At 35.7% G+C, this 27,417-nt stretch overlaps 5 protein-coding genes and 1 pseudogene across 6 annotated transcripts; 3 read left to right on the forward strand and 3 right to left on the reverse strand.

Annotated features, from left to right (window-relative positions):
* Positions 1–53: 53 nt before the first annotated feature.
* On the reverse strand, positions 54–1,951 carry LOC120178049 (annotated as a pseudogene).
* A 1,630-nt stretch (positions 1,952–3,581) lies between these two features.
* Positions 3,582–6,343, reverse strand: LOC120177888 (U-box domain-containing protein 15-like). The gene is made up of 4 exons (XM_039183874.1): positions 5,966–6,343; positions 5,764–5,880; positions 4,795–5,217; positions 3,582–4,723 (listed from the first exon to the last, which is right to left on the reverse strand). Exons 1-4 carry the CDS (start codon positions 6,284–6,286, stop codon positions 3,668–3,670), a joined length of 1,917 nt encoding a protein of 638 aa, XP_039039805.1. The 5' UTR covers positions 6,287–6,343; the 3' UTR covers positions 3,582–3,667.
* Positions 6,344–8,257: 1,914 nt separating this feature from the next.
* On the reverse strand, positions 8,258–12,446 carry LOC120177976 (protein LAZ1-like). Of its 2 annotated transcripts, XM_039183951.1 has the most exons (8): positions 12,087–12,445; positions 11,941–11,997; positions 11,238–11,346; positions 10,499–10,683; positions 10,322–10,410; positions 9,806–10,067; positions 9,337–9,594; positions 8,258–9,037 (listed from the first exon to the last, which is right to left on the reverse strand). In XM_039183951.1, exons 1-8 carry the CDS (start codon positions 12,222–12,224, stop codon positions 8,666–8,668), a joined length of 1,470 nt encoding a protein of 489 aa, XP_039039882.1. In that variant the 5' UTR covers positions 12,225–12,445; the 3' UTR covers positions 8,258–8,665. The 2 variants fall into 2 exon arrangements, with proteins under 2 accessions (XP_039039882.1, XP_039039883.1); XM_039183952.1 differs by lacking the exon at positions 8,258–9,037 and having other exon boundaries at positions 9,396–9,599; positions 12,087–12,446.
* A 2,613-nt stretch (positions 12,447–15,059) lies between these two features.
* On the forward strand, positions 15,060–17,451 carry LOC120177977 (protein HIGH CHLOROPHYLL FLUORESCENCE PHENOTYPE 244, chloroplastic-like). The gene is made up of 8 exons (XM_039183953.1): positions 15,060–15,237; positions 15,318–15,556; positions 15,876–15,974; positions 16,072–16,266; positions 16,482–16,574; positions 16,684–16,779; positions 16,992–17,132; positions 17,251–17,451. Exons 1-8 carry the CDS (start codon positions 15,075–15,077, stop codon positions 17,425–17,427), a joined length of 1,203 nt encoding a protein of 400 aa, XP_039039884.1. The 5' UTR covers positions 15,060–15,074; the 3' UTR covers positions 17,428–17,451.
* A 4,944-nt stretch (positions 17,452–22,395) lies between these two features.
* Positions 22,396–23,952, forward strand: LOC120178050. Its single transcript, XM_039184006.1, has 3 exons — positions 22,396–23,172; positions 23,310–23,378; positions 23,905–23,952. The coding sequence occupies exons 1-3, from the start codon at positions 22,396–22,398 to the stop codon at positions 23,950–23,952; spliced, it is 894 nt and encodes a 297-aa protein (XP_039039937.1).
* Positions 23,953–24,466: 514 nt separating this feature from the next.
* LOC120178051 lies at positions 24,467–25,760 on the forward strand. Its single transcript, XM_039184007.1, has 3 exons — positions 24,467–25,243; positions 25,386–25,483; positions 25,553–25,760. Exons 1-3 carry the CDS (start codon positions 24,467–24,469, stop codon positions 25,758–25,760), a joined length of 1,083 nt encoding a protein of 360 aa, XP_039039938.1.
* The last annotated feature ends 1,657 nt before the right edge of the window (positions 25,761–27,417 follow it).

The following is a 27,417-nucleotide window of genomic DNA, read 5'->3' on the forward strand; positions in this document are numbered from 1 at the left end:
GAAGTATTGCATTTGTAGAGAATACAGTTTAAAGTTGATACTGTCCATAGCTTTTCACCTGGCGCAAAGTACACGGAATTTCGAGTTCGAAAACTACAGTAAATTATCATATTAGCCGGCGAATGCAGAGGAACTAGGGAGAGAGGAAGATCTGAACAAAGCGTGCACGTTTTTGCGACGGCTTTCTATCACAACTTACAACACAAGATACCTTGCGATCCTCTTTGTATGATTGGTCCGGTTGATTGGAGGGTGCTCTAGCCATCTTCATAGTTTTTCCCAGCACATTTAAAACGCAGCAGCACGCTGCAACTCTTTCGCTGCAACAACCGGGAAGGAGAAAATTGTTAGAGTTAAATTCCCGGAGTCTTGTAAATTAGCAGCTCTCCGGTGACGGAATGTTATTATTCATAAACATAGTTCATCTATGTGTGCATATGGATAGAACCACAAGGGAAAAGCCTCCCCCGGGCGGAAAAGAAAAAACACACGGATAAATTACCTTCCTCCAGTGATAGCTGAATTGATCTTTTCTCGAGTTCAACAGCATGTTTACTGAGTTCAACTGCAGAAAGCGACCGAAGCACTGACAACATAACATCAAACAACTTTATCAGTATTATAATATCGTTACGGTAGAGAGAGTAGATATGGTAAAACTGATTCACGAAACACATGCACATACTCCGAGCGTAATCCTCTAGGTCGGACTGGTCCAACTTTTTCAATAGCATCTGCAATTGATAATACCGTTCTTCCCAGTGAAGCTTTTTAGTTCCCCTTGGACTATCCAATCCAGAGGCAGCAGAAACGACTGGATGTTGATTGGATTCTAACGATGGTAATCTCATAGCAGGCTTTCCGGAATGTAAAGGCACAGAAGCTTTGGCAGACGAACTTGTCGAGGATGTCATCGGGACTGGTGAAAATGCTGGGAGACAAGAAACTTTAGGCTCCTTTATTTCTGGATTTTGTTGTCTAATTCCCTCTACTTGACCAGCATGCCTCGGCTGTTGGCAATTACTCGTGCTGATACAGTCAAAAGTACAGTTCTTCCCTAATTCAGCTTCGGGTTTTCTACGTACATAGAAAAGATGCCCGTTTATAGAACTAGTGCTCGGAGATTGGCAGTACGAAGGGCTCACTGGGCATTCAGGGGATGGTCTCTTAGTTCCAGAAACCATAGTAGGATCACTATCTGGTACTCTTTCTTCCGAAATTGAAGAGCTTCCCGTAGTGTAAGGCACGGTTCTATTTTCGTTCTGCAGATCTCTCAATTGTGTCTTCTTTGCACCAACTGGAGGTTGCTTATCACAAGTTGGCGAGTTATTTTCGGGATTCCGCAGTCCGTATTCACTGATGATTTTTTATTCTGGTAACAAGAAGACTAGATCATGATAACAGAAATCAAATTAAAACAAATGGCATGGTTCTCAAAATAAAGAAGGAAACCGAGATTGTTGGAGATAAAAAATTTCCAACCCGAATCACCAAATATATCTTTTTCTGTGGAATCTAATGCATACTGGTTTCGATAATTGACCAGGTAGAGCTAAGAACACTAAGTATATAAGCTTAGCATTCGGCTTAAACCGAAAACAACTACTAAATAAAACTAAGCAACCTAAAGCAGTAATCAGTACCGGATAGTAGATCACAAATGAAACTTGATCGGACTCATGCAAGCCAGGCAAACTATGGCATAAACACTATTGATAAGATATGCATATTTTTGTCAGCCATTAATTCACACATGAATAGGCGGTCATACGACCACCGCGTGTGACCACCACTTATACTGTCTCTATATTATTCGATAATATCGTCATAAATGTTCCAAATTTGTAAGTAAAACAATCCTACAAACCAAATTCTATAGAGACTGAATAGGATAGTTCCATCAATTGAAATTTTACGAACGTGATCAAGTTTTGTTTATCATATACAGCATTCGGGATAACCATAATACACAACAGGCATTTAAAACATTACAAAAGAAGAGAGTATATGGATGATTTTCACAAGCTGAAGTGTTTTCATGCAAGGAGTTCGACCATAGGCAGAACATGTCTCAAGGGAAGTGAATAACCGACAGTTTTTGAAATCTCTTCGAGTTTGTGGTTATGGCCGAATATCATAAGTCATAACAATTCAATACTAAGGATCAAGGGAAACTACCTATGTTCCGTAAAATGACGGTCTCAGGCTGTGTTTCCACCCCAATTAGTGCAAATAAAACCCACAATAGTTTCTTTCCAGATTACACATTGTTTCCGACAGGGAAGATAAATAAGGAAAATGATCGGAACAAAATGCATGCTATGCTAATTACTACCTTAGCAGAACCGGAACTTATTTTGCTAACAATATCAAGATGCCGCCCTCACCACTGTCAAATTTGAAATAGTTATATCTGATTATTAACAACCACCACATACGGAGAAGTTATTGCTAGGGTCGTAATCACCAAATTAAAGTCATCGGAAACGGATATAGTATCGTTTGAAAATAAAGTTTACACTTAAATACATTTACAAATGAATCCTCGTGTTTAGAATCAATATATATACATATATATCTCAATTCTAAACAAAGCTAACTATAGATTTTCAATAAGCTCCATAAGATTTCGAGGAATTCATTAAACATTACCTAGGTATACTAAGAACTAGGGAAAGCAATGTGATCAACTACATACATCCTCCATGCACTTTAAGTTATAATTTTAGCTTTCGAGGAAACAAGATACAAATTTGGCAATACAAAGTAAAACAGATTAGGTTAAGTTCACTAGAAATCAAACAAAAAACATTCTAACTCAATAAAAACAGGAATTTAAAGATCATACCAATTAAAAAAAAACAAAGAACACAAAGGCATGACAAATTGCAGAAAATACAAAGACCCGGTTTGCAGGGTGCTTCATTTAACACAAATTAATCAACTTTTCGGGACATGGGTTCTAAAAATGCATTAAAGGAACAATACCCATTGAATCAAAATGCAGAAATCAGCAGAAAAAAAAACGAAATATGAGTGCAATGCTATCAAAGTTTGATCATATTCAAAACACTCAAGCCTACCTAACAAATTAAACGAAAAGGCAACGATTAAGGAAAAATATAACTGCTGCAAAAAGAAAAACAAGGGGGAAGAAAGCCTTGAATCAAACCAAAAGGAAGACAACACATCTACCTTAGCTCATTTAAAACGCGGAGAAATAAAGAAAAATAAGAGCGAAAAGGCCGGTATCAAGAGCCAAGGAACTTCGCCTCCGACGAAGTAGTTTTATTTACCGTTTGACCTTTGAGCTTTTTTAATTTATAGTTTTCAGGGGAATATTACATGATGCCCCCCTAGCCTTTTGGATATTTATATGTTCCCCCCTGACATCAAGAAAATTATATAATGTTGCTGTTGCCTTTCTCTTTTGTGCGTGAGGCCAATGTTTTCCAAATTTGAGTGTCAAAAAAAAATTGATATTTCTTTCGATGATAAGAAAATGTTAACAAATTTTCATTTCATTTTGTGTCAAAATTAACTTGATTTCTGATATAATCGAGACTTAAAACTGATAAAGTTTGGACGAATGCACATTATATTCATACAGCCAATAATATTACAAGGCATGAACTTACAGATAAATTAGTAACCATTGGAGGGAAGCTCAAGGAATATGTTCACACTTACTCATATGCTGCAACAATGAATTAGCTTTTCTTTGAGCTCGGTTCGTCCCGGTTATGGTGATCTCTTTCAGTGGTTCGTAAACACCAAACTGAAGTGCAGCCAAAGCAAGAGCCGAATTATTCAACCCCAACTCCAAAAGAACCGATACGGCGCATTCCTTGTTTTTCGGAGTCCCGTTCCTGATGATTTCCACCAGAGTCTCGATGACCGACAGCCGGCCTATCTCGTTCCGTCCCTCGGGATGCGATGCAAGATGTAACAAGATCGAGAGTGCCTCGTCGATCATACCCAGAGTTTTATCGTCGAGTAAACGAAGCAAAGGGGGTATAATACCGGCTTTAATGGCTTTGGACTTGTTGGATTGATTTGAAGACAAGTTAAAGAGTGCAGTTGCAGCATCTTTTTTACCTCTGGTGGTACCGTGTTGTAGGAGGTTCACTAATGGTGGGATCCCATTGAAGTTTCCGACGAGAGTTTTGTTCTCGTCGAGCATCGATAAGCTAAACAAGGCTGCAGCCGAGTTTTCTCTTGCTTCATCGGTCCCGTTTTGCAGTATCTCAATAATGGCTGGAATGGCTCCTTCTCTGGCTATTAGCCTTTTGTTTGTCTCATCGATTGACAAGTTCAATAGTGCAGTGACAGTGTGTTCTTGGATCTTGGAGTCTGGATAGTACAATAACTGAACTAAACCCGGGATTCCTCCGTTGTTGGCAATGAGAATTCGGTTCTCTGGGTTTTCTTTTGACAGCATTCGGATCTTCACGACAGCATCTCGTCTCGCATTTGGCTGACTCGAAGATAGGTCTCGAACCAATGAAGAGATTTCTTCCATGAGTTCAGATGAACAGCTCTCACAAGATGCATAGCTATCCTTCTTTGGCAATTCGAAATTGTTCTTCTCACACCATTGCAGAATAAGGTTGCGTAGCGCGAAATTCGGTGCTAAAGACAAGTGATCCAAGGTTTGTCCGGTCTTCGGACATGTCCGATGATTCGAGTTTAACCACTTAGTAATGCTTTCCCTTTCATAAGTCTTCAAAAAGAGAATAAACATCTCAGTTTCAATCAAGCATACATTCAATACAGAGATTACTGTAAGATTACCTGTCCAGTTGCCACAATAACAGGATCTGTCATGATCTCTAATGCGATGGGGCAGAGAAATTCATTAGGTATTAATGAAGATTGACACCTCTGAAGAGTTCTCGTCGAAATCGGACCGTCAAGCGAAACAGTTTCATCGATCCCTGCAATTTGTTTAAACTTCCCCAGAAGATCAAAGATTCGCTTCATGGTGTCACTATGTCCACCTCTACGTTTCTCGAGTTTCCGGATAGCTGCAGTTTCGGCTTTCAAATCGGCAATCGTATGCAGTTCGAGCTTGTTAGCAAGTCTTTCAAATATAGCAATGTCTGCATTCCGATCCTCATTTTTCGAGAAAACGACCATCATATCCATTGCCAGTTCCATATCTTGTGTATCGGTTCGTCCCTTTGCTCTTTGAAGTTGCATTCTCATTAGTTCAACCTAAGGCCAAAGAACACTCTAAGCTAAAAACTGGGAATTTCGGATACTTTCACACGAAAATCAAATTATAATTTTGGTCCTTCTATTATATTCAAACTTCAAGATTTAGTCCTCGTGCTTTAATTTGCATAACAATAAGTTGATCCCTCTACTTTTATAATGTGATTAGTTAGTCCAAATGGTTAACAATGTCAGCCAAATAAGAAGTTAAAAGAAAAATTCAAGTCAACATTTTGTCTTGAATAGTTAAGTGTGTTACCTTTTTGGTTAACTAATGGGATCATAAAAGCAAAAGAATCAAATTATGCCAAATTAAAGTATAATGACTAAATCCCAAATTCAAGAAACGTCGAAGGACCAAAACCAAAATTTGACCTTTTGAAGAACTTATCTGTTTCAGAAACACTCGGCCGAACTGTTGTTCAAGACCTCAAGATGCTTCAAGAACAAAATCTAAGAACGTTTGTTAATCCAAGCTTAAAATGTTGGATTTCTAAAGCCAATTTATGAAATCAGATTGGAAATGAAAGGTGGAAAAAAAATTACTTGTTCTTTCACTTCAACTGAAACTCCAAGCTCATCATAACGTATGCCATCAAGGGCCTGGTTTAATTTGTCATAAACAGCGTGGAATCTGCTCATCACTGCTTCACTTTCCATTGCCTAATTTTGTCGAACACATAATCTGCAGTCAGTACACAAGACAGCAAAACAAAGCAAAGTGGGGAATTGAAAACCATGTGAATACCAGATATATCTTGCTTCCATGGTTACAGTTCTTCAACAACTTCTTGGCTCCAACCAATGCTTTCTTCAAACCAACCAGATAATTCGAACCCGAACCGGAGACATTTGATGGGTTACCAAGCTGATCCCTGATCTCCTCCAAGAGTGGAACCAAAAGCTTCAACCGCCTCGCCAACTTCAAGCAATCCTTCCTTTGAGTCTTCCTAAATCCATCATAAGATCCAACGGTCCGTATCACTTCAATCAACTCCCTAACCACCACTTCACTCTCTTCTCCGACTTCGGGCGAACCCGAAACCGCCGGAATCGTCTGCCTCTCCATCGGCGACCACCGAAAAGTTCAACTCTTGAAAAGATACCCGAAAATCCTTTCTATTCTTTCACTGAAAACAAACAAAAAAACGTAAAAAGGCAGAAGGAAATAATGGAGGGGGTCATCCACTGATGAATTTATTAATAAAATAAAGTATCTATGAACATGATGATTGATTTTTTTTATTTTTTAATAATTTGGCGGTTTCATACGGGCTGGTGTTATAATAACGGTTAGTTCGCGGGGTTTCCGGTTTACTGAGAGTGGAAAGGAGACAAACCGAAAGTAAAATTTGAAAAACTGTTATGCGCTTCACGCGGATTTTTTAGGGTAAATTACACATTAGTATCTAAATTATCAGTTTTAATCCGTTTTAGTATCTAAATTTTTAATTTTTTCAAAACTATGCCTAAACTTTAATTTTTGTTTCATTTTAATACACCTATTCAAAATTTAACGTAAAATTTTGAAAACAATTGAAAGCTTAGGTACTAAACACGTTAAATTTTTAATAGTGGGATACTAAACAAAAACTAAATATTAATTATGATTTTGAAAAAAATTAAAAGTTTAAATACTAAAACGGATCAAAACTGATCGTTTAAGTACTAAACACGCAATTTACCCCTTTTCTGACAAAACGACCCCGTTTCACATGCAATTCTTGTATCTATTTTGGTAAAATTAGTACCCACCCGTTTTTGCTTTTGTTTTTAGGTTAGGGGACATTAGGGATTTTTGTGTTTGATGCTGAAATATTTCTACTCTTTTTCTTCTTCCGAAAAAAATGAGCTTCGTTAAAAACTCTTTCTAAGGCCTATAAGGGGGAAAAAGTGTCTTATTACGAATAACCAACATTGTTGTTTACATCATGAACAATAAACTCGGAACAAATCGAATCAAAACAAAAGACCCGGATCAAAGAGCCTAGGAAGTTAAAGAATGAACAACTGAATTACAATTTGGGGGATAAAGCAAACATTGAACCCCATAGTCGGTTTATATCATGAAATAATAAAACTCGATTAATAATAAAAGAAATTAGTTAATTTCTCTAGAATTTACCACCTCATCTCTCATTGATCTATCAACGATCCCGATTTGATCTCAAAACCTAGTGTCCAATTTAATTTCATCTTCATAAAGACACAAGAAAACTTCAATCTAAATATTCTTGAATAAAAAGAAAATAATGAAATAAAAGTTGGTTTCAATGCAGAGGAATATGTGAAGGAATAGTAAGAATGTGATTCTTGTTGGTCAAGTGGAAGAGTCAATTAATGTTGCCAGCTCAAGTTGCCGGTTTGTTACTGCTTCCAGAATTGTTGAAAGGATGGATGAGAGGAGTTGGATTTTAGCCGGTTAAAGGAATCATTATTGTTCTTAGAGGTCACGGGTTCAAACACTAACACTGCAATAAGTTGAATTGAACATCATCATGCTGAAAGTATTTAGAACAGATACATACATTAGGCCTTTGGCCCCCATGCTTTTTCTTAATTATACCAAAATGTAGCAATTTCACTTTGCAACACTGCTCATGTTGTGGCCTTCCTTGTTCCAAAAAGTAGTTTGGGAACACATACATACAGAGAGCTTCGACCCAAGAATAACATGTGCAAGCCGACGACGCCTAAAAAGTCACGGTGTATCCCAGCTGAGAACTCGAAATTCCGGTCGAGGATACACAAATACGGACTCCAAAATGAGCTCGCAAAAGCTCCACCTTGTTCTTCGACAACAAACTATCCCTGAACTTTCCGATCCGTCACAAACGAACCTTTGAAATCCTACAGAACAAATCCGAATTTAAAGTCTTGTCAGAAGCAGCCAAGAATAATACACGGGCGGGACATCAAGGATAGGTTTTCAAACCTTGTCGATAAGTAGAGGGTAGCGCCGTGTTTCTGCAGAAAACATGGATCAATAAGGCCAGTAAATAACATGAATAATTATCATTTCAAGTGCCGTGCATATATATTCAGGGCAATAATACATTAGCAATTCACTGTTCAAAACTTTCTGGGCAATGATTATGGACATAGCCGAGCTCGGTTCGACCTTAAAACATTTAAAATGAGGACATCAACTCAAAAAAATGAGCAAAGATGTCCCAATCATGCAACTCAGTTCTTAATTGTATGAGATGGTCAAGCCCTAAATAAACATTATACAACATGACATCTATTACACTACATCTCTAGTTTCCACAAGTGCCTTGTATAAGCAACCAGCTCGGTTGATGATATTATACCAACATCGGTAAATTCGAAAGAAACCTGAGCTGAATTATGTAGAAACGAACAAGCTACCGATGGATGGGTGATTTCTCCCCAAATCTCTCACAAGTGTCTTAAGTTCATATAGTAATGATTATTCATCCGAGCTTTAATCCTTTGTAATCCATCTATTGCCCCTAATCTGATATCCACCATAGCTTGGATCACTGCTGCTTTCTCCTCCACTTTCCCCGCTGGTATGCCCTGATTTTGTCCGGGTATATCCTGATTTTCCACGATGTTTCTTTCCCCTTGCAACTGCACTATCACTAAAACTGTCATTTAAGAGGGGATCATCTATACCATGAATTACCCTCCGCGGAGATGCAGAATAACAACTATCATCCTTTGTCTTTCTCTTGTCTTTGCCATGCCTCTTTATGTTTTGAGAGATCTTATGCAGTTTCTCATTGAATTTGTTGATTCCCTTCTCAACGGGCTCAACTGCCTGGTTTACCGTAAATTTTACATCGTTTACAATCTGAACAGGCAAAAAGAGCAGATTCAGTAATAATAATAATAATAATAATAAAAGATTCTGATGTTAGGAAGATTTGACTTTATAGGCAGGAAGAGTAAAAATCAAAGGTTTATGAATTTCGAACATGGGGGAGACAATATGCATCATACTTTCAGGTTTTTTATTATATGGTGAAAACTAATTAGCAACTTAATGAATTCCATCCACCTCAAGGGATGCAACCACGGAGAACTTTTAGGGAGCTATTAATCTCCAATCATGCACTAAACTGCTCTATTGCTATAAAACTGAAGACTTACATATTCACCACCGCCAATGAATACATCCTTCATACTTTCTTTGATGGTAGTCATTCCACCTCTAGCCTCCTCTATGTCAGGTTGCGGCAGGCGTATTTTTGCCGGTCTCTCACTGTCCCTAACCTCATCAGGATCCAGAGGGGAATCAACAGATGCATAGTCTCCAAGGACTGAAACACTTCCGGGAATGCGATCTCCCATTAGTTCATAAGGTTTGGAAGGGAAAACATATAGATGAACGACAGAAGCAATGCCCATCTGCGCTGGAGGAATACCATGACATGTCAAACTTTCATACTTTATATCAGAAGAAGACTCGTAGAATTTACAAGTTTTTTGAATTTAGATGACAGAATTCCAGCTTACATACCATTAGGTAAATCGGTTGCCTAATTGCTACACATCCACATACCTATAGTAAATAAGACAACTACCAAGAAGAAATACATTGGTGATTCAAGACATCTACCTCTATACAAATGATGAAGTCTTGGACACTTGACTTAAGCTGCAAGCTTTCAGCAATTGGACTTCTGAACAAACCGAGAGAGTAAAAAAGGGCGATGGCCACACCTTGCCACCAAGTTAAAAACACAATGGATTTAAAAGTCAAAAACTTGGCCAATGGCTGTATGTGTGCCAGTTCATCCTTTGTGACAGTATAAAATTGAATTAAACAGTACAAAGCCCATGATTGACTGAAATTGAGAACCACAGCCATATAAGGATACCTGAAAATCAGGAACAAAGCCAAGAAAAGGGAAACTTCTTTAGATGGGTCATTTACAAAATCTTGTTTCACTAGTGAAATCATATCTTCTGATATTTGGAGTTTGTTGCTAAGCAGGTGAAGAACTAATAGAGGCATTAATATGAATCACAATTTCAAAACTAATTTCTTCGAACTTAGAGAAAGGCTTCCTACTGATAACCCAAAGAAAATCTTTACAATTATAAGTACCATTCTACATTAAGATCATCTTACCCACATCCCCATTTGAATTCTCCTTCACAGTATACACCAAAAGCTTCAAGAATTACTGCTAAAAGTGCAGTCAATAATTTAATTATCATCTGCCAACAAAGCATAAAACTGTGTTAAAATAGGAACCAATGACAGGCAAAATTTATAATTCATTAAAACAAGCTGAAGAGAACCTACATATTGGACAATGCCGAACTTGACAACTTGGTAAAACCATTGACCAAGTTTCCATGGTTTTAAGATATAATTCATAGGAAAAGGGTGCTTAACAGTTCCCTTTTCACAATCAAGTTCCAATAGTGGAGCTAAAGAACTTGCATACCCTAGTCTTTCCATGAATTGAATAGTCCTCTCTTCGCCACCTTAAAAGCAGAAATCGGAAGAAAGTTGTAATAAAGAAAATAAAATTTCTCAATATCAGCCATAAAAATAAATAGCAGCCAACTTTGAAAAATGAAAACCACTATAAAATATATAGAAGAGAAATGCAAAATGAAACATTTAATGAGGGTTGTCGAGCACAAAACCTAGTGTTGTACTCTGAAATTTTATAATGTATAATGGACCTTTGCAAACTGTACAAACCAGACGTGCATATGCAATGCAGAGGCTTTTACTTTCAGAATATTTTGAAAGAAATGGTTAGAATTTTAGGTCCATAATGTCAAATGGATGAAATCTAGCATGTATACAGTTTGGCAGAATAGTCCAATCTCATTTAGTACCTATTTGGTGAACTTCCATTTTACTTTGTGCATGCATGTCAGTATGATTTATATAAGTCATCAACAGATTAGATAATGGCAAACAAAAAGAAGATGCCATTATAGAAAGTGTAATGTAATGAAGGGAGGGAGATTCAGAATCAAGAGATGAGATATTTATTTGAACTTCAAGGCTCTTGAGGTAGACATACCTAAGCAAGCAACAAGGTATCTTCCAAAGCAATACATGGCAAATGATTCATAGCAATCACGTAGTATCGAACAATCAACACTAATTGATGGATTCACCAGTGATACAAACTGTTAAAGGAATGTGGGTTAGCAAGACGGACATTAAAAATATATTTCACAAGATATATCCTGCAAAAAAAAGGAACATGTAGAATACAGTGTGAAAGTTATACCTAAAATGCTAAAAGTTCCACAGACTCGAAGGCACGCTAAATTTAAATTTTATCTGAAGCCGAATATAAGGAAAATTCCATATGAACACATTAATTAGAATTAAATAAAAACAAACTACCACACCTTTAATGCAAGCCTATCAACAATATCAGACAACACCATTCAAGATTCATGACAAAGATTTTACATGATTTTGATATATAAATCAAGCAATTTAAACTTAAAGTTTCCAACACCAAATGTTTTACTTAAAATTTTCAAAAGTCAAGCATGGTATTTCATTTTAAGAAGTTTAACAACAGAAATTTCCCACGGCAAGCACCTTTAGAAGCAAAATTTTCCAGCATTTATCATAAACACTAATTTTCATCAAACTTAAAAATTAATGTCGAAGACCTGCAAGATCCGAACTACACAAAAAAATCGAGCTTTATGATTCAAAGCTTCCACCTAACTAAGAAAAAAGTCAAAGCCGATAAAAAAACTCACTGATTCTACGGAATAGCAAGGAACCATCAGAATAACTCCGATCAAAAACTTTTGCTCCTGTCAGTCCAAAACCGAAAAGAAAAGTCAACAAAAGCCTTAAACAAGCTAAAAATGACTAAAATCTCTAACCAAAAAAAAAAACTTACCTCAGGATTTTTGTAAGAAGCGAGGTGCTCGAAGATAAGATATACTGAAAGCGAAAGCGTTATGACTAAAATCACTCCGGCTATCGAAGTCGCCCAAAGAGGAGGCGAATAGCTCGATAAATAATCTGTAATCTTCATCAGCTGCTACTCTTTTCCTTTTACTTTGAAGATAATCAGCATAATTAGTTTTCCGCTTCCAAAGTTATTTTTCTTGAAAAAAATATCAAAATCAACCGAAGATCACCACCAATTCTTGTTTGATTCAAAAATTGAGGATTTTAAATTGGGGAAATTTTGAAGAAAACTAGCTTGGACTCGGAGTCAGAACGAAATGTTAAAGGCTCCGACACATACGCTGCCCGTTGATCTGTGTTTTTCATCCGTTAATGGGCTAGATTACTTTATTGCCCCTTTAGAAACAAGGATCTACGTCTAAGGTATCAAATTTTGTTATTAGTCCCTGTACTGTACCAGATATGTGGATTTGATTCTTATATTTTAATTTAGTTTCAATTTCAAAATTCCTGTCTTAACTACAAGAATAATATAATTAAATAAAAATGACTAAGGATATAAAACTAGAGAATAAAAATTATATCTAGAACTCAAGTGTAATACATTAAATAAATTAAATAATTCAACTTAACAAATTTTATGACTGATATTTACATAAAGATTAAATTTTAATTTACGTTTAGTTTAGGGACTGGTAATATAATTTAACCACCTTAAGGGAACCTTTAGTTATTGTAGTTGCGTGTAATTCTGAACATCCGTCTCCAGTCTCCACAAGTAATTTGGGATTCTATTAGAATATAATAAGTACATTGTGATCAAATTAATCAAATTATAATATTCAAATATCCTAAAATTTTATTAAAATATATTTTCTCCTAATTTTAACAAAATTTATAATATATATTTTTATTAAAATATAATTGCATCATAAGCGAAATTATTGTTTAAATTTTATTTGGTCCAAAGTTTTATATATTTTATTTAATTCATCCAACAACTATTTTGATTTTATTAATATTTTTTCTTGCGTATCATTTATTCGAGCATTTATTGTTATCTCAAATTTAATAATTTTTAAATGCATATGTATTAATTTTTAAAAATATATCTATATATATATATTACAAGAATAATTTAAATATATCATATTAAAAAGTAAAATAAGTCATTAATATAATATGGTTATTTCTTTTTTTTCTTCTTTTAAACATATCTTATATAGGGATGGACATGGGTCGGGTTTTTGGTCCACTCGACCCGACCCTAAACCCTAAACCCTACCCAACCCGAGAACAATGAGTCCTCCACTTGAGACTCGACCGACCAAAACAAGTTTTCACTCGACCTAAACCTGACCCGATATATAACTTAAAAACCCGACCTGACCCGACCCGAAATAATAAGAAAAATATTTTTATTCAATAAAAACAGTGACTTAATTGAAAAAAATAATATATAGAGGGGTATTATTGTAATTATTTCTAAATATATAAGGTAAAATTATATATTTTTCGGGTCGGGTCGGGTATTTTTCACCCTAAACCCGACCCGAACATCACATTAAAAAAAGACCCGAATATGATTTTTTTTTTAAAAACCCTACCTAATCGAGTTGGGTCGGGTCGAAACCCGTCGAGGTCGGATCTCATACCCATCCCTAATCTTATCTAAATTATTTATATATAACGCTTTAAATTTTTAATCTCAATATAACATATTATGATTTAGAAAAACGAAATATGATCTCAATAAAATCACATCAACTTAGGGGGCAACATACATGTATATTTTCCTTTCATTTAAATTAAATATATTTTTACTGATTTTCAACTGAAATAATGTTTGAATCTCAAGAACTTCGATGCATGTATATGTTTTTGAATGGAAAACAGGCTAAAAGCCAGTACAAAGATTAAGTTCTAATACAAGGAGGACCAAGAATGTCCCTCTGAAGAAAAGAGTCAATTCCCGGTGACGGATCTAAGAAGACTGTTGTGGAGGTATATGAGGAAGATGATAATTTGGCCATAAAGTCAACAGAAAAGTATATAAATGAGTCCCAGATTATAAGATTTTTCAGTCTATTGACTATTAAAAGTTATAAAATGGTCCCTTGACTATAAAGAGTTTTTTGTTGAGTCATTCGACTATTAAAAGTTACAAAATGATCACTCGATTATTCATTATATTCCAAACTCGTTTTTTTGGCAAAAAAAATTAACGGTTGAGTTAGACTTTAACATGTTGATTTAGATATGATTGTCGTTTGAGATTATGAGATTAAATTTTATCATATCTCAATTAGTAAGTTAACGTACAACTTAGACTATCGTCAAATTTTTAACAAAAAAGAATGAGTTTGGAACATATTGAATAGTCAAATGACTGTTTTATAACTTTTAATAGTCAAAGAACGCAACTAAACAATTCCCCATAGTCGAGTGATCATTGTATAAATTTTAATAATCAGATGATTTAATAAAACAATGTTCAATAGTCAAGGGACTATTAATGTACTTTACCCTAAATATAATTACAAAATTAAAATCATAAAACATGTTGTCATTTAATTTTAATTAAAAAAATTATTCGTTTAATATTATTATACAATAATATTTATTTAAAATATTTTTTAGTTAATCGATAATGAATACAGATATCTTACAAATACACACTTGTTTGAACTTAAAATAATTTTTTTAAAAATAATGTACTTTATACAGTTATTGTATGGTATAAATATATTTTAAAAATTAAAATGATGTATTTAATATTTAATTAAATCAATCTATTCGTTTGGCATGAAACGACATCGTTGCAAGTAGCAATATGATAGAACGGCTAGTGAAAGTATACGTGGCAATATTCACATCACATCCTTGGTTTTCCTTCTCTCTCTCTCTCAGCAGAGAAAAAGGAGCAGAGCAAAATCAATACACATTCACACAACCAGCAAAGTAAAACACAGCAATGGCGTTGGGACTCCCCACTCAGCTGGCGACACGTGGCACATTACACCACCACCACCACAACAACAACTCCAGAACCGCAACAACCACCGTGCTTTCATGGCGGTGGACTCTAACGCCGGACGCTCTACTAATCCCCTCCTCCTCCACCTCTCTAACCACCAGTAAGCACCTCGTGTTCTTCATTTTGCTTCAAATCAAACTATATTTCGTATTGATTTCTTCTTCTTTTTTCCTCCGGCAGAGAAATCGCATGTGCAACAAATGGTGACTTGCAGTGCTAGTGGAAGTGTTCAGGCTGTGAATTTGTCTCCGGGGACTCCCGTCAGGCCGACCAGCATACTAGTCGTTGGCTCCACTGGAACTCTCGGGAGACAAATCGTAAGACGCGCGCTCGACGAAGGGTACGACGTTAGATGCCTTGTTCGGCCGAGACCCGCTCCTGCCGACTTCCTCCGTGACTGGGGCGCCACTGTTGTCAACGTAGGATCTCGTTCTAATTATGCTTTTAATCCCTCTATTATTTTGAAATTATAAATTTAGTCCATGTACTTTAATCTCTCATAATTTAGTCTCTCCATTTTATAATCTATAACCCTATTAGGAGCTCCAAATTGATGACATTACTAGTTTCTGTTCAAGTAATCATGTGAAAATTTTCTGTTGTTTCTGAAAATTACAACGTATAGTAAATTCACATGTCAGTTGTCCAATGCTCTTCGAAAATTTATACTTCAATTTACCCAAATTTATTGCTTTCACCCTTTCTAAGACTTGCCCTTCATTGTATACTTTTGAACAGGCAGACCTTGGTAAACCAGAGACAATACCTGCAACATTGGTCGGTGTCCATACTGTTATCGATTGTGCCACGGGCCGTCCTGAAGAGCCTATCAAGACGGTATTGTTGAATAATTATGCTTAATCTTGCTGTGTTTTTTTTTTCTTTTGTTGTTGCTAAAATCTAAGGTTATCTAATTTTCATGTGTTGTGTTTAGGTAGATTGGGAAGGAAAAGTTGCTCTTATACAATGTGCAAAAGCAATGGGGATTCAGAAATATGTGTTCTTTTCCATTCACAATTGTGATAAGCATCCCGAAGTTCCACTAATGGAGATCAAGTATTGCACCGAAAAGTTCCTTCAGGACTCCGGCTTACCCCACATCACGATCCGGCTTTGCGGTTTCATGCAAGTAAATGTCATCTAAAACTCGATCTTTGCCGATAGTATGTATTTGTATGTGTATATATACATGTTTCCAAAATCATTAGCAAAAATGTTGCTAGTGAACATGATATCTTGGAAGAACCAGTATGATTGAGTTAATGTATGTGTTTGAAGTTTGAAAGTCGTTTGTTTTTCGTATTTAAGCTGTGTTGTTGTAAATGGTTGTTGCCAATTTGTCAGGGGCTTATCGGCCAATATGCAGTACCTATACTGGAAGAGAAGTCCGTATGGGGGACAGATGCTCCGACTAGAATTGCCTACATGGACACACAGGTTGCACATGCTTAAATTGTTTTTCGGATTGGTTTCGTGTATATATGGCATGATTGTTGCTATCAATCGTGGGATTTCTGTATTTATTCTGGTTTTCTTTTGGTTTTAGGATATTGCTCGGTTGACGTTTATAGCTTTGCGCAACGAGAAAGTTACCGGCAAGCTTCTCACGTTTGCTGGTCCTCGTGCTTGGACAACCCAAGAGGTATGTAAGCGTGTATTGTGGCTGCTCGTTCGCCACCGGTGACGATTCGGGCGATTATTCTCAAAGATAGTGCAGCTTTAGCTTTCATATCATTAATATCCTTGGGATATTGACTTATCATGTTAACATATTGCCATTCCTAAGAGCTCATATGGAACTCTCGGAAAAAGGAGCCACTGATTTATTGTGTGTTAAATTTTCCTATACTTAAGGTGATAGCATTATGCGAGAGGCTCGCAGGGCAAGATGCAAACGTTACCACGGTTCCGGTCACCATCTTAAGATTCACACGGCAGCTGACTCGGTTATTCGAGTGGACGAACGACGTCGCTGATCGGTTGGCATTTTCAGAGGTAAATAAGTGGTCTCTTCTCTAGTCTGCTCGGCATTATCCCGGTGTCAGATGGTTATACTTGTCATCATCGTTCTCTAGATCCTTTTCAAGGATACTAATGCCGTGCACATTGTCAGGTTCTCACGAGCGACACGGTTTTCTCGGCACCGATGACGGAGACGTACAATCTCCTCGGTGTCGACTCGAAGGATATAGTTACACTGGAGAAGTATCTGCAGGATTACTTCACCAACATTTTGAAGAAACTGAAAGACATCAAAGCTCAATCTAAACAAACCGACATCATATTTTGAAAGGAAAAAACCTACTTGTAAGTACCCCTGCACCTTATGTTATATAATTTGCTGATGGTCTGACTTTTAGCTTTATCAAAATATTTATTTTTTATTGACAAATAATGTCACATAAAAATGTCGCGTGACATTGTTGTGTTGTCACACATCAATTCTATGTATAATTTTATTATCTTGTGATACCATACAAAGATATCATTGACACAGAGATACTTTTGTGTGGTGTCACATGTATTTTTTTTCTTTAAAATTATATTTACTTTTTGTTATAAAACAGTGTCACGAACAATAACGACTTCTTTAATCGCTGAGAACTGTAATTTTATTGAAACACGCAATGGAAAATGTAAAATAAATTATTTCATTTTTATTGATAATCACATCATTTGATCTAATGTAATAAATAAAATGATGAACTATGTATTTAGTCACTCGTATATTTTTGTAGTTCTGTTTTGGTCGTTCAATTATTTTTTGTTTTTAAAATCATATTTAACGTTATATTTTAAAATAATACTAGACCGATAATATTTTTGTTCTTATTTTTTAAGTATTTTAGATATGAACATTTTATTTTAGATAAAGATAATCTCTTTATTATATAAAAATTATTAATTAATTAATAATTAATATTTATCGGTGGCATATCATATTTTATATGCTAAAGTGTTAATATAATATTAACACCATGTATAAATAAATAAAAATGTAACGATATTTTATGTTGAAAATGATGATATAAAATATGTTCCAATGTATACTTTAATATTTATTTTCTACTATTAATTTGGAACTTATTTTATTAGAAAACGTGTATAAATAATATATGTATTCAAACCGTATAAAATTAAAAAAAAAAACATTTGAGATAAAATTATCCCTTTTTTACTTCCAAAGAAGATAAGAGATACACTATGTTTCATCAGCACAACATGTTTTCATTTGTCTTTTGTCTCATTTTCGATCGATTAACCGTTTTTTCACTTATCTTTTTCTAATGATTGATTTGACATCGTCACGACTAATCAAAATCTTGCTTATTTGTTATATTGTTAATCTTCCCTGCTTTGGACCCTAGGAATGAATTTCGATACCAGTTATGCGGTCGTGGCCGATAGTTTTTCACGTCACTCGAATCTGATTTACGGTTTTTCGATGGTCCTTCAATAGCTTGGTCCTCTTTTGTGGTTCATTTGTCAATGCGGTCAAATCTGTTTATAACTATCTTTGTTTGAGTTTCTTAGTTAGGTTTAATTATTTCCTTGTATGATCCTTATATGATTTTAAGTTGCTAGTTTTGTTTCAATTATTATAAGAAATTATCTTAATTATATACTTAATTTACTATTATTATTATTATTATTATTATTATTATTATTATAAATTTTTATTATAATTTAGGATATTTCTTATTTTAAATAAGGGTAAACTACTTCAAATACCATTTACATCTAAGTTTAGGCTCTTTTATGCCACTGACGTTTTAATTTTGTCAATTTTAACTCTGACGTTTAAGTTTAACTACAATTATGTCATCCTACCGTTAATGACTTAACGATATGATGACATGGTGATGTTGCTGACGTGGTTCCCTCACTAAAACAACATCATTTCGACACAACTATTTTGATGCTCAAAAAACCCAAAACAATATCGTTTTGTTAGTTATTTGATTGAAAAATTACTTAATAACTTATTATATTTTTAACAAAATTAATATATATGATAAAACTTCCTTACAAGCCAAAATGATGAAAAAGTAAACCCCATCATCAACGAGAGAAACACAGAGAAGCAAGCAATAAAAGAAAGTGGATTTAGAAACAAGAATCCAATAAGTCTTTTATCTTTCTTTCCGATCTTTTTCTTCTTTTTCAAATCAAACTATTGATTTCATTTTTTTATATATAAATCTTTGACACTGATACTTTCGCCATTAAAAGCTTTCACGATTTGTGTCCCACGAAAATCTCACCTAGGAGGGTAGATGAGTATAATTTCGTGAATTTTGTACCGTACCTATTTCAATTGGGACAAAGATGGGTATGAGTTTAGTGGGTAGTGGGCAGGTGTGGATGTAAAAGTCATACCCACCGTCGGTAGTGAGTAGGTGATAGATTTAAGACCTTATCTGCCCCGCATCCTCCTGTCTCGAATCCGCTCGCCCGATTAATTACCTACTGTATAAATTTTAGACCATTATGAATTTAGGTATAATTTCATAGACAAATTAATAAATCTTAAAATTTTATAGAATATGACTTATTATTTAACCAAATGTATACATTATTTTAAAGTCAGTTTTTCATCTTTAGAATCAATTTTTCTTTATCGGACTAGTGATTGTCGCCTCCGTTCGTGCTTTTCTTTCTACCTTTGTCTTCTCTTGTAAGTTTTTCTTCGCATATTCATTTTAAAGTAAATTTAAAGTACATCACATTCCTTCAAATAAAACAAAAGATATACATTTTTTTCCTTCTAAATCTGTATATATTTTTTCATCTAAATTCTGGGTTTTCAATGTAGGTACTGGTGAATTTAATTGGAGCGTTCTCAATTGAAGGACATAGAAAATGATGATTGTTATATTGAAGTAACAGACGTGACAAATATTTCCTGAAATTTGAGAATGTTGTGCCAAAGAACAAAAATATTGTGTGTTTGTCACTTATGTTTCTAAACTTTAATTATGTCTTTTATTTACGGTGTTTTATGTTTAAGACTTTAGTTTATTTTAAAATCTATGTTAATCCTTAACTCAGATAATCATTGGTTTATTTTATTATGTTTTTAATGGACGTGTTTGTTTTATATTTTGTTGCTTATGTAGTTCGTAAGGTAGCTGTCAGGTGGGTATGAGCGGGTACAGATAGGGTTGTTCATTCGGTTAATTCGATGGCCGAACCGACCGAACTACCATTAATCGAATTAACCGAACTTTTTTTTCTTTAATCGTTAACCGAACCGAACTTTTTTTCGAAAATATTAACCGAACCGAATAAATTTCGGTTAATTTTCGAATTAACCGAAATTTTTTAGAATTTTCGAATTTAATATTTTTTTAATTAAAAAACAGTTTACAATATCTAATTAATTTGATTTAAACATTATATTAAAATAAGATATTTATATCTATCAATTTAGTTCAAACAAACCAACAAATTTGAAATTCTACAAAATAAATGGTGCATGAAGGTTGTGCTAACTGCAACTCGACAGCTACTATTGCAGTATTGCTAGATGAAATGCTTGATTTTTTTTATGCTACAATCAGGAAGATAGCTAGCTCCTTTGTGCAGGACTTACTGCACAAGCCTCTTGAACATGAAGTGGATGATGAAGGCAAGAAAGTTGTGATCGGAGATGGCATAAATCTGGGTGGCGACCGAGATTAGGCTAATGCAGTGGCAAGGTTGGTGAGGAAGGTTCACTCTGCTGCTGGTTGGAAATGTTTGTAGCACTGTATCTTTTATCTTTCCCACTTCAGAGAAATTCTAAGAACTACTATCATTCACTATTTGATCTTTTGGATGCATTAGGGAAATTATATGCAAATATATCTACTATGCATGATGGGAAGATCAGAAAGTTTAGATTAATGAATTACACATTCAAGAAATGGTTGTAAGTTCCTATGATGTCAAACGCGTGCTCCACCTGCCCATGCACGTGCCCATACCTTACACAAATCAAGACATAAAATAATTGGTAACCGAATAGCAGGAAGTGGGAGGCAGCATATTATGGGGTGAAAAAAATAATAAAAAATATTTAAGGGTTAATTCAGTTAATTAACCGATTTCAAACCGAATTAACCTTTAACCGAATTCTAAAAATTTTCTTAACCGTTAACCGAACTAACTTGGTTCGGTCGGTTAACCGAATTAGTTCGAAAATTTAAACATCCCTAGGTACAGACAGGTACGAGATGGATAGTCGGTATCTAGTTGGGTAATGGGTGTAGCGATGGATTTGATAATGTATTAGTGTGGGCGGATATGAATTTAAAATTTTTACCCGTCTTGGGTAATGAGTAGGTAGTGAGTACAAAAATATTATGTGGATATGAGGTTGGGAAAGAGATATCCACACTCACCCCGCCTGTTTGCCATCCCTAATCCCACCTTTGTCAACTAGAAAGTATCCACTTTTTGTTCTTTAGTCTCTTTGCTTTACTGGGAAACTCGAGCTTTTAGCAATGGGTGAACAAGGAAGAAGAAAGATGGTTGCTCTGTTTCAATGTAAATTCTTGGCTGTTGCTATGGGTGAACAAGCTCCTATCCCGACTCGATCAGTTGATACTCGACGTTATTGTTTGAAAGATATTGTTTGGCTGGGAAGTTTTATATTAGATTTGTTAAGAATATAATAAGTTCACAAGTTAGTTTGGTGGTTGGGTTTTTTTTATTTTTGTTCATGAAAAACCTCAATTCGAATCTTATAAAAAGCAATTTTTCATTTGAGTATCAAAACAGTTACGTCAGAACAACGTTATTTTAGTGAGGGAGTCACGTCAACAACAACACGGCACGGAGATGCCATGTCATCATGCCGTTAAGCCATTAACGGCAGGGTGACATAATTACAATTAAACTTAAACGTCAGTGTTAAAATTGATAAAATTGAATAAATAAACCCGAGCTTAAAAGTGAGTGGTAATTGAAGTAGTTTACTGTTTAAATAAAATTAGTTATTTCTATATATATATAGAAACCCATTAATTCAATTCATCCTTTGCTTTCCCTACAAGATATGATAAAAACTGGGGAAATTAAGAACACATATCCAGGAAAGGACAGAAACATGTTAGATGAGAAATGGAATCCCTTGCTGCATGTCTCAAAGCTATTCTCTTCTCTCCTTTTCACGTATATAATAAGCTGTGAATTCTTCTTCCATGATCTGAAGAGGAAAATAAAAAAGCATTTCTAAAAACACACAATTAATCCCCATTTTCATAAAAAAAACATGTCTTTAAGCAGCCATCTTCGTCCTCGTGTTAATGTCAGTGGAGTCCTAACGATGAGAACTTATCATTACTTCAGGTGTCTCCGTTGCCAACGAACCATAAGGTTCACCGATTCAAACCCTTTTGGAAGTTTTTGTTCCCATTGTTGTCGTCAACTTAGTCACGAGCTTGATGTCATAAGGCCTAGGCTTCGAGCCGATCATGGCCTCGACCCTTTTATGATTATCACTCTCGTCGAACGACCTCGACAGCAGCCGAGTGCTGTTGATGCACTTGAAGATACAGGCAATGAGTTAGATGGCTTCGAGACAGACAGGCCAGTGCCTCCACCGGCAGCTGCTTCGGCCATCGAGGCATTGCCGATGGTGAAAATCACGGAAAACCATCTGATCCATGCGGCGCATTGCCCCGTTTGCAAGGAGGAATTCGTGGTCGATGGCGAAGCAAAAGAGCTGCCGTGCAACCATTTGTATCACTCTGATTGCATTGTGCCTTGGCTGAGCATTCACAACACCTGCCCCGTTTGTCGCTCCGAGATCAATGACGATAATGACACGGTTGACACTGCCGCCGCATACAACAACAATGATCAAACCGTTGAAATGTTTTTCCGGGACATCGGTTTCGTTGTCGACGATCTTGCCAATGGACTGACCCGGTTACGAGCTCGGTTCCTCTCTTCGGGGCCTCTTCAGGCATTCTCTCATTGGACATACCGGTATCTCTCCCGCGGGGGTAGGATATATCGCCAGAGCTTAATCTTCTCCTTGTTTATGGTTTACATACATATATATATATGTATATATGCATGAATGTATACTATTAACATTTATGAGTAATTAATCCATGCATGCACACATACATACATTTATATAGCAATTCTGTAACACAGCTGCTATGATTTTTACCACAGCTAGCTCCTGGTGGCCATCTTGGCTCATTCTATAGCTTCTGTCAAGAAATCACCCGCCTGCAACCGCTGGTAATGTTTTCCAACACTTTGGAAGGCAGGTATGTATATGTTATACTTTCAAGAAAAAATATTTATGGGAAAATTACAATATATTGGAGCCTTGTCAGGTATGTTGTTACTGTTCTTTTCCTTTCGTGTCTGTTCTGCAACATGTTCCAATTCACCTTCGGCAAAGAAAAAAACAAAATTCCATTGGAGATCAAGTTGTTTCATGGTTTCATCATTCTTGTTGTTGCTAGCAAATTTTCTTACTTGTGTTCTTATGTATCTGCAGTTTTCTCACCACATGAAGACAAAATGGGTGTTATGTTCATGTAAATATTCATGGTTTCGTGTTTAATCATAGTTTCATAGAACACACAACTGATATATTCATGTATTTATTCACAAAGTACCCGGCAGATTCTCTACGCCGCCGGCTCAGCCATAGGGTTCCTCCTCCGCTCCTCCCACAAGGAACCCTCAATTATCAGTGTAAACTGCCTAGCTTCAAAGACTAACTTATGCTGATCTGCAGGCTTTTTGATGCACACAGCTAGCTGATAACACAAGGGAAGCTGTGCTGTCTGTTGCTTGCTTGTAGGGGTGTAAATAAACCTAACATTCGACCAACAGTTTGTATAAAAGAATATAAACAGAAAATATAACTTTCGTTTATACAAACAGAAAACTTATATTCGTTTAGTAAATAAATGAACATAAGTATAACTGTTTAGTTCGTTTATGTTCATGAACTAGCTAGTTTATCATCTCATTTATGAGATCTTTTATAAGTTCATTTACTTGATTCTCATTTTATTTTTATTTTTTTTACGTTTTAAATATTGGTGAAAGTTGAGATTAAAGTAGATAGGCTTAATTATAAAATAAATGCTCAAACTATATCGTTTTTTCTAAATAGGTACCTAAACTTTTTTTTTTGAATCATCGAGGTGTCTAACACTACAAATGTTATCATTTTATGTCTCAAAGCTATTCTCTTCTCTCCTTTTCACGTATATAATAAGCTGTGAATTCTTCTTCCATGATCTGAAGAGGAAAATAAAAAAGCATTTCTAAAAACACACAATTAATCCCCATTTTCATAAAAAAAAAACATGTCTTTAAGCAGCCATCTTCGTCCTCGTGTTAATGTCAGTGGAGTCCTAACGATGAGAACTTATCATTACTTCAGGTGTCTCCGTTGCCAACGAACCATAAGGTTCACCGATTCAAACCCTTTTGGAAGTTTTTGTTCCCATTGTTGTCGTCAACTTAGTCACGAGCTTGATGTCATAAGGCCTAGGCTTCGAGCCGATCATGGCCTCGACCCTTTTATGATTATCACTCTCGTCGAACGACCTCGACAGCAGCCGAGTGCTGTTGATGCACTTGAAGATACAGGCAATGAGTTAGATGGCTTCGAGACAGACAGGCCAGTGCCTCCACCGGCAGCTGCTTCGGCCATCGAGGCATTGCCGATGGTGAAAATCACGGAAAACCATCTGATCCATGCGGCGCATTGTCCCGTTTGCAAGGAGGAATTCGTGGTCGATGGCGAAGCAAAAGAGCTGCCGTGCAACCATTTGTATCACTCTGATTGCATTGTGCCTTGGCTGAGCATTCACAACACCTGCCCCGTTTGTCGCTCCGAGATCAATGACGATAATGACACGGTTGACACTGCCGCCGCATACAACAACAATGATCAAACCGTTGAAATGTTTTTCCGGGACATCGGTTTCGTTGTCGACGATCTTGCCAATGGACTGACCCGGTTACGAGCTCGGTTCCTCTCTTCGGGGCCACTTCAGGCATTCTCTCATTGGACATACCGGTATCTCTCCCGCGGGGGTAGGATATATCGCCAGAGCTTAATCTTCTCCTTGCTTATGGTTTACATACATATATATATATATATATGTATATATGCATGAATGTATACTATTAACATTTATGAGTAATTAATCCATGCATGCACACATACATACATTTATATAGCAATTCTGTAACACAGCTGCTATGATTTTACCACAGCTAGCTCCTGGTGGCCATCTTGGCTCATTCTATAGCTTCTGTCAAGAAATCACCCGCCTTCAACCGCTGGTAATGTTTTCCAACACTTTGGATGGCAGGTATGTATATGTTATACTTTCAAGAAAAAATATTTATGGGAAAATGACAATATATTGGAGCCTTGTCAGGTATGTTGTTACTGTTCTTTTCCTTTCGTGTCTGTTCTGCAACATGTTCCAATTCACCTTCGGCAAAGAAAAAAACAAAATTCCATTGGAGATCAAGTTGTTTCATGGTTTCATCATTCTTGTTGTTGCTAGCAAATTTCTTACTTGTGTTTATGTATCTGCAGTTTTCTCACCACATGAAGACAAAATGGGTGTTATGTTCATGTAAATATTCATGGTTTCGTGTTTAATCATAGTTTCATAGAACACACAACTGATATATTCATGTATTTATTCACAAAGTACCCGGCAGCTTCTCTACGCCGCCGGCTCGGCCATAGGGTTCCTCCTCCGCTCCTCCCACAAGGAACCCTCAATTATCAGTGTAAACTGCCTAGCTTCAAAGACTAACTTATGCTGATCTGCAGGCTTTTTGATGCACACAGTTAGCTGATAACACAAGGGAAGCTGTGCTGTCTGTTGCTTGCTTGTACGGGTGTAAATAAACCTAACATTCGACCAACAGTTTGTATAAAAGAATATAAACAGAAAATATAACTTTCGTTTATACAAACAGAAAACTTATATTCGTTTAGTAAATAAATGAACATAAATATAACTGTTTAGTTCGTTTATGTTCATAAACTAGTTAGTTTATCAACTCGTTTATGAGATCTTTTATAAGTTCATTTACTTGATTTTCCTTTTATTTTATTTTATTTTACGTTTTAAATATCGGTGAAAGTTGAGATTAAAGTAGATAGGCTTAATTATAAAATAAATGTTCAAACTATATCATTTTTTCTAAATAGATATCTAAACTTTTTTTTTTGAATCATCGAGGTGTCTAACACTACAAATATTATCATTTTATGTGCTAAGGACGTAACGGCGACATGTATCATAATCTAGTAAATTTGAAAATTTTAATTTAAAATAACTTTAAAATATTGTTATATTTAAAAAAAACTTAAACTTTTCTATTTTACAAAAATACCCCACAATTCATAAAAACTCTAAGATGGCGTTTGGTTAGATGTAATCACTTGGAATTGGTGGGAATTGGAATTCAATTCCACCACTTTTCCATGTTTGGTTCAAGTTTTGCAAGGGAATTGGAATCCCTGGTGGAATTTAATTCCATCAAATGAGGGAAAGTGAATTTCATCCAAAAATAGATGGAATTCAATTCATTTGTTGGAGAGAATTGAAATTTGATCATACTACCCTCATCAATCATTTGGTAACTTATTCATATATTAAATAAAAATATTTTTTTATTATTTCGGGTCGGGTTTCTAATTCATATATTCGGGTCGAGTCTGGTGAAACTTTATTTTGGTCAGGTCGGATCGGGTTTTTTTAAGTGTGATATTCGGGTCGGGTCGGGTTCGGGTTTAGGGTGAAAAAAATCGGACCGACCCGAAAATATATATAATTCAGATCAGGTCGGATTAAGTCACTGTTTTTATTAAATAAAAATATTTTTTTATTATTTCGGGTCGGGTCGGATGAAACTTTATTTTGTTCGGGTCGGGTCGGGTTTTTAAGTGTGATATTCGGGTCGAGTCGGGTCGGGTTTTTTTAAGTGTGATATTCGGGACGGGTCGGGTTTAGGGTGAAAAAAACCGGACCGACTCGAAAATATATATAATTCGGGTCGGGTCAGATTAAATCACTGTTTTTATTAAATAAAAATATTTTTTTATTATTTCGGGTCGGGTTGGGTCGGATTTCTAATTCATATATTCTGGTCGGGTCGGATGAAACTTTATTTTGTTCAGGTCGGGTTTTTTAAGAGTGATATTCGGGTCGGGTTTAGGGTGAAAACAACCGGACCGACCCGAAAATATATAATTCGGTTCGGGTCGGATTAAGTCACTATT

Source organism: Hibiscus syriacus, unplaced genomic scaffold, assembly GCF_006381635.1.
Source record: "Hibiscus syriacus cultivar Baekdansim isolate YM2019G1 unplaced genomic scaffold, ASM638163v2 tig00112343_pilon, whole genome shotgun sequence".
In the NCBI taxonomy this organism is placed as follows: domain Eukaryota; kingdom Viridiplantae; phylum Streptophyta; class Magnoliopsida; order Malvales; family Malvaceae; genus Hibiscus; species Hibiscus syriacus.

What these genes read in the sequence shown, in the direction of transcription:
- LOC120177888 (XM_039183874.1), bottom strand. Translation starts at nt 6,286, where the DNA reads ATGGAGAGGCAGACGATTCCGGCGGTTTCGGGTTCGCCCGAAGTCGGA. An exon ending in ATGGAAGCAAGATATATCTG is followed by an intron (nt 5,881 to 5,965) that starts GTATTCACATGG and finishes CGACAAAATTAG; the next exon opens with GCAATGGAAAGTGAAGCAGT. An exon ending in TTATTGTGGCAACTGGACAG is followed by an intron (nt 4,724 to 4,794) that starts GTAATCTTACAG and finishes CTCTTTTTGAAG; the next exon opens with ACTTATGAAAGGGAAAGCAT.
- LOC120177976 (XM_039183951.1), bottom strand. Translation starts at nt 12,224, where the DNA reads ATGAAGATTACAGATTATTTATCGAGCTATTCGCCTCCTCTTTGGGCG. An exon ending in ACTTCATCATTTGTATAGAG is followed by an intron (nt 9,595 to 9,805) that starts GTAGATGTCTTG and finishes CCTCCAGCGCAG; the next exon opens with ATGGGCATTGCTTCTGTCGT. An exon ending in TCATTGGCGGTGGTGAATAT is followed by an intron (nt 9,038 to 9,336) that starts GTAAGTCTTCAG and finishes TTGCCTGTTCAG; the next exon opens with ATTGTAAACGATGTAAAATT.
- LOC120177977 (XM_039183953.1), top strand. Translation starts at nt 15,075, where the DNA reads ATGGCGTTGGGACTCCCCACTCAGCTGGCGACACGTGGCACATTACAC. An exon ending in GGGGCGCCACTGTTGTCAAC is followed by an intron (nt 15,557 to 15,875) that starts GTAGGATCTCGT and finishes ACTTTTGAACAG; the next exon opens with GCAGACCTTGGTAAACCAGA. An exon ending in ATCGGTTGGCATTTTCAGAG is followed by an intron (nt 17,133 to 17,250) that starts GTAAATAAGTGG and finishes GCACATTGTCAG; the next exon opens with GTTCTCACGAGCGACACGGT.
- LOC120178050 (XM_039184006.1), top strand. Translation starts at nt 22,396, where the DNA reads ATGTCTTTAAGCAGCCATCTTCGTCCTCGTGTTAATGTCAGTGGAGTC. An exon ending in TAATCTTCTCCTTGTTTATG is followed by an intron (nt 23,173 to 23,309) that starts GTTTACATACAT and finishes TTTTTACCACAG; the next exon opens with CTAGCTCCTGGTGGCCATCT. An exon ending in TCACCCGCCTGCAACCGCTG is followed by an intron (nt 23,379 to 23,904) that starts GTAATGTTTTCC and finishes TGATGCACACAG; the next exon opens with CTAGCTGATAACACAAGGGA.
- LOC120178051 (XM_039184007.1), top strand. Translation starts at nt 24,467, where the DNA reads ATGTCTTTAAGCAGCCATCTTCGTCCTCGTGTTAATGTCAGTGGAGTC. An exon ending in TAATCTTCTCCTTGCTTATG is followed by an intron (nt 25,244 to 25,385) that starts GTTTACATACAT and finishes ATTTTACCACAG; the next exon opens with CTAGCTCCTGGTGGCCATCT. An exon ending in TCCAACACTTTGGATGGCAG is followed by an intron (nt 25,484 to 25,552) that starts GTATGTATATGT and finishes GAGCCTTGTCAG; the next exon opens with GTATGTTGTTACTGTTCTTT.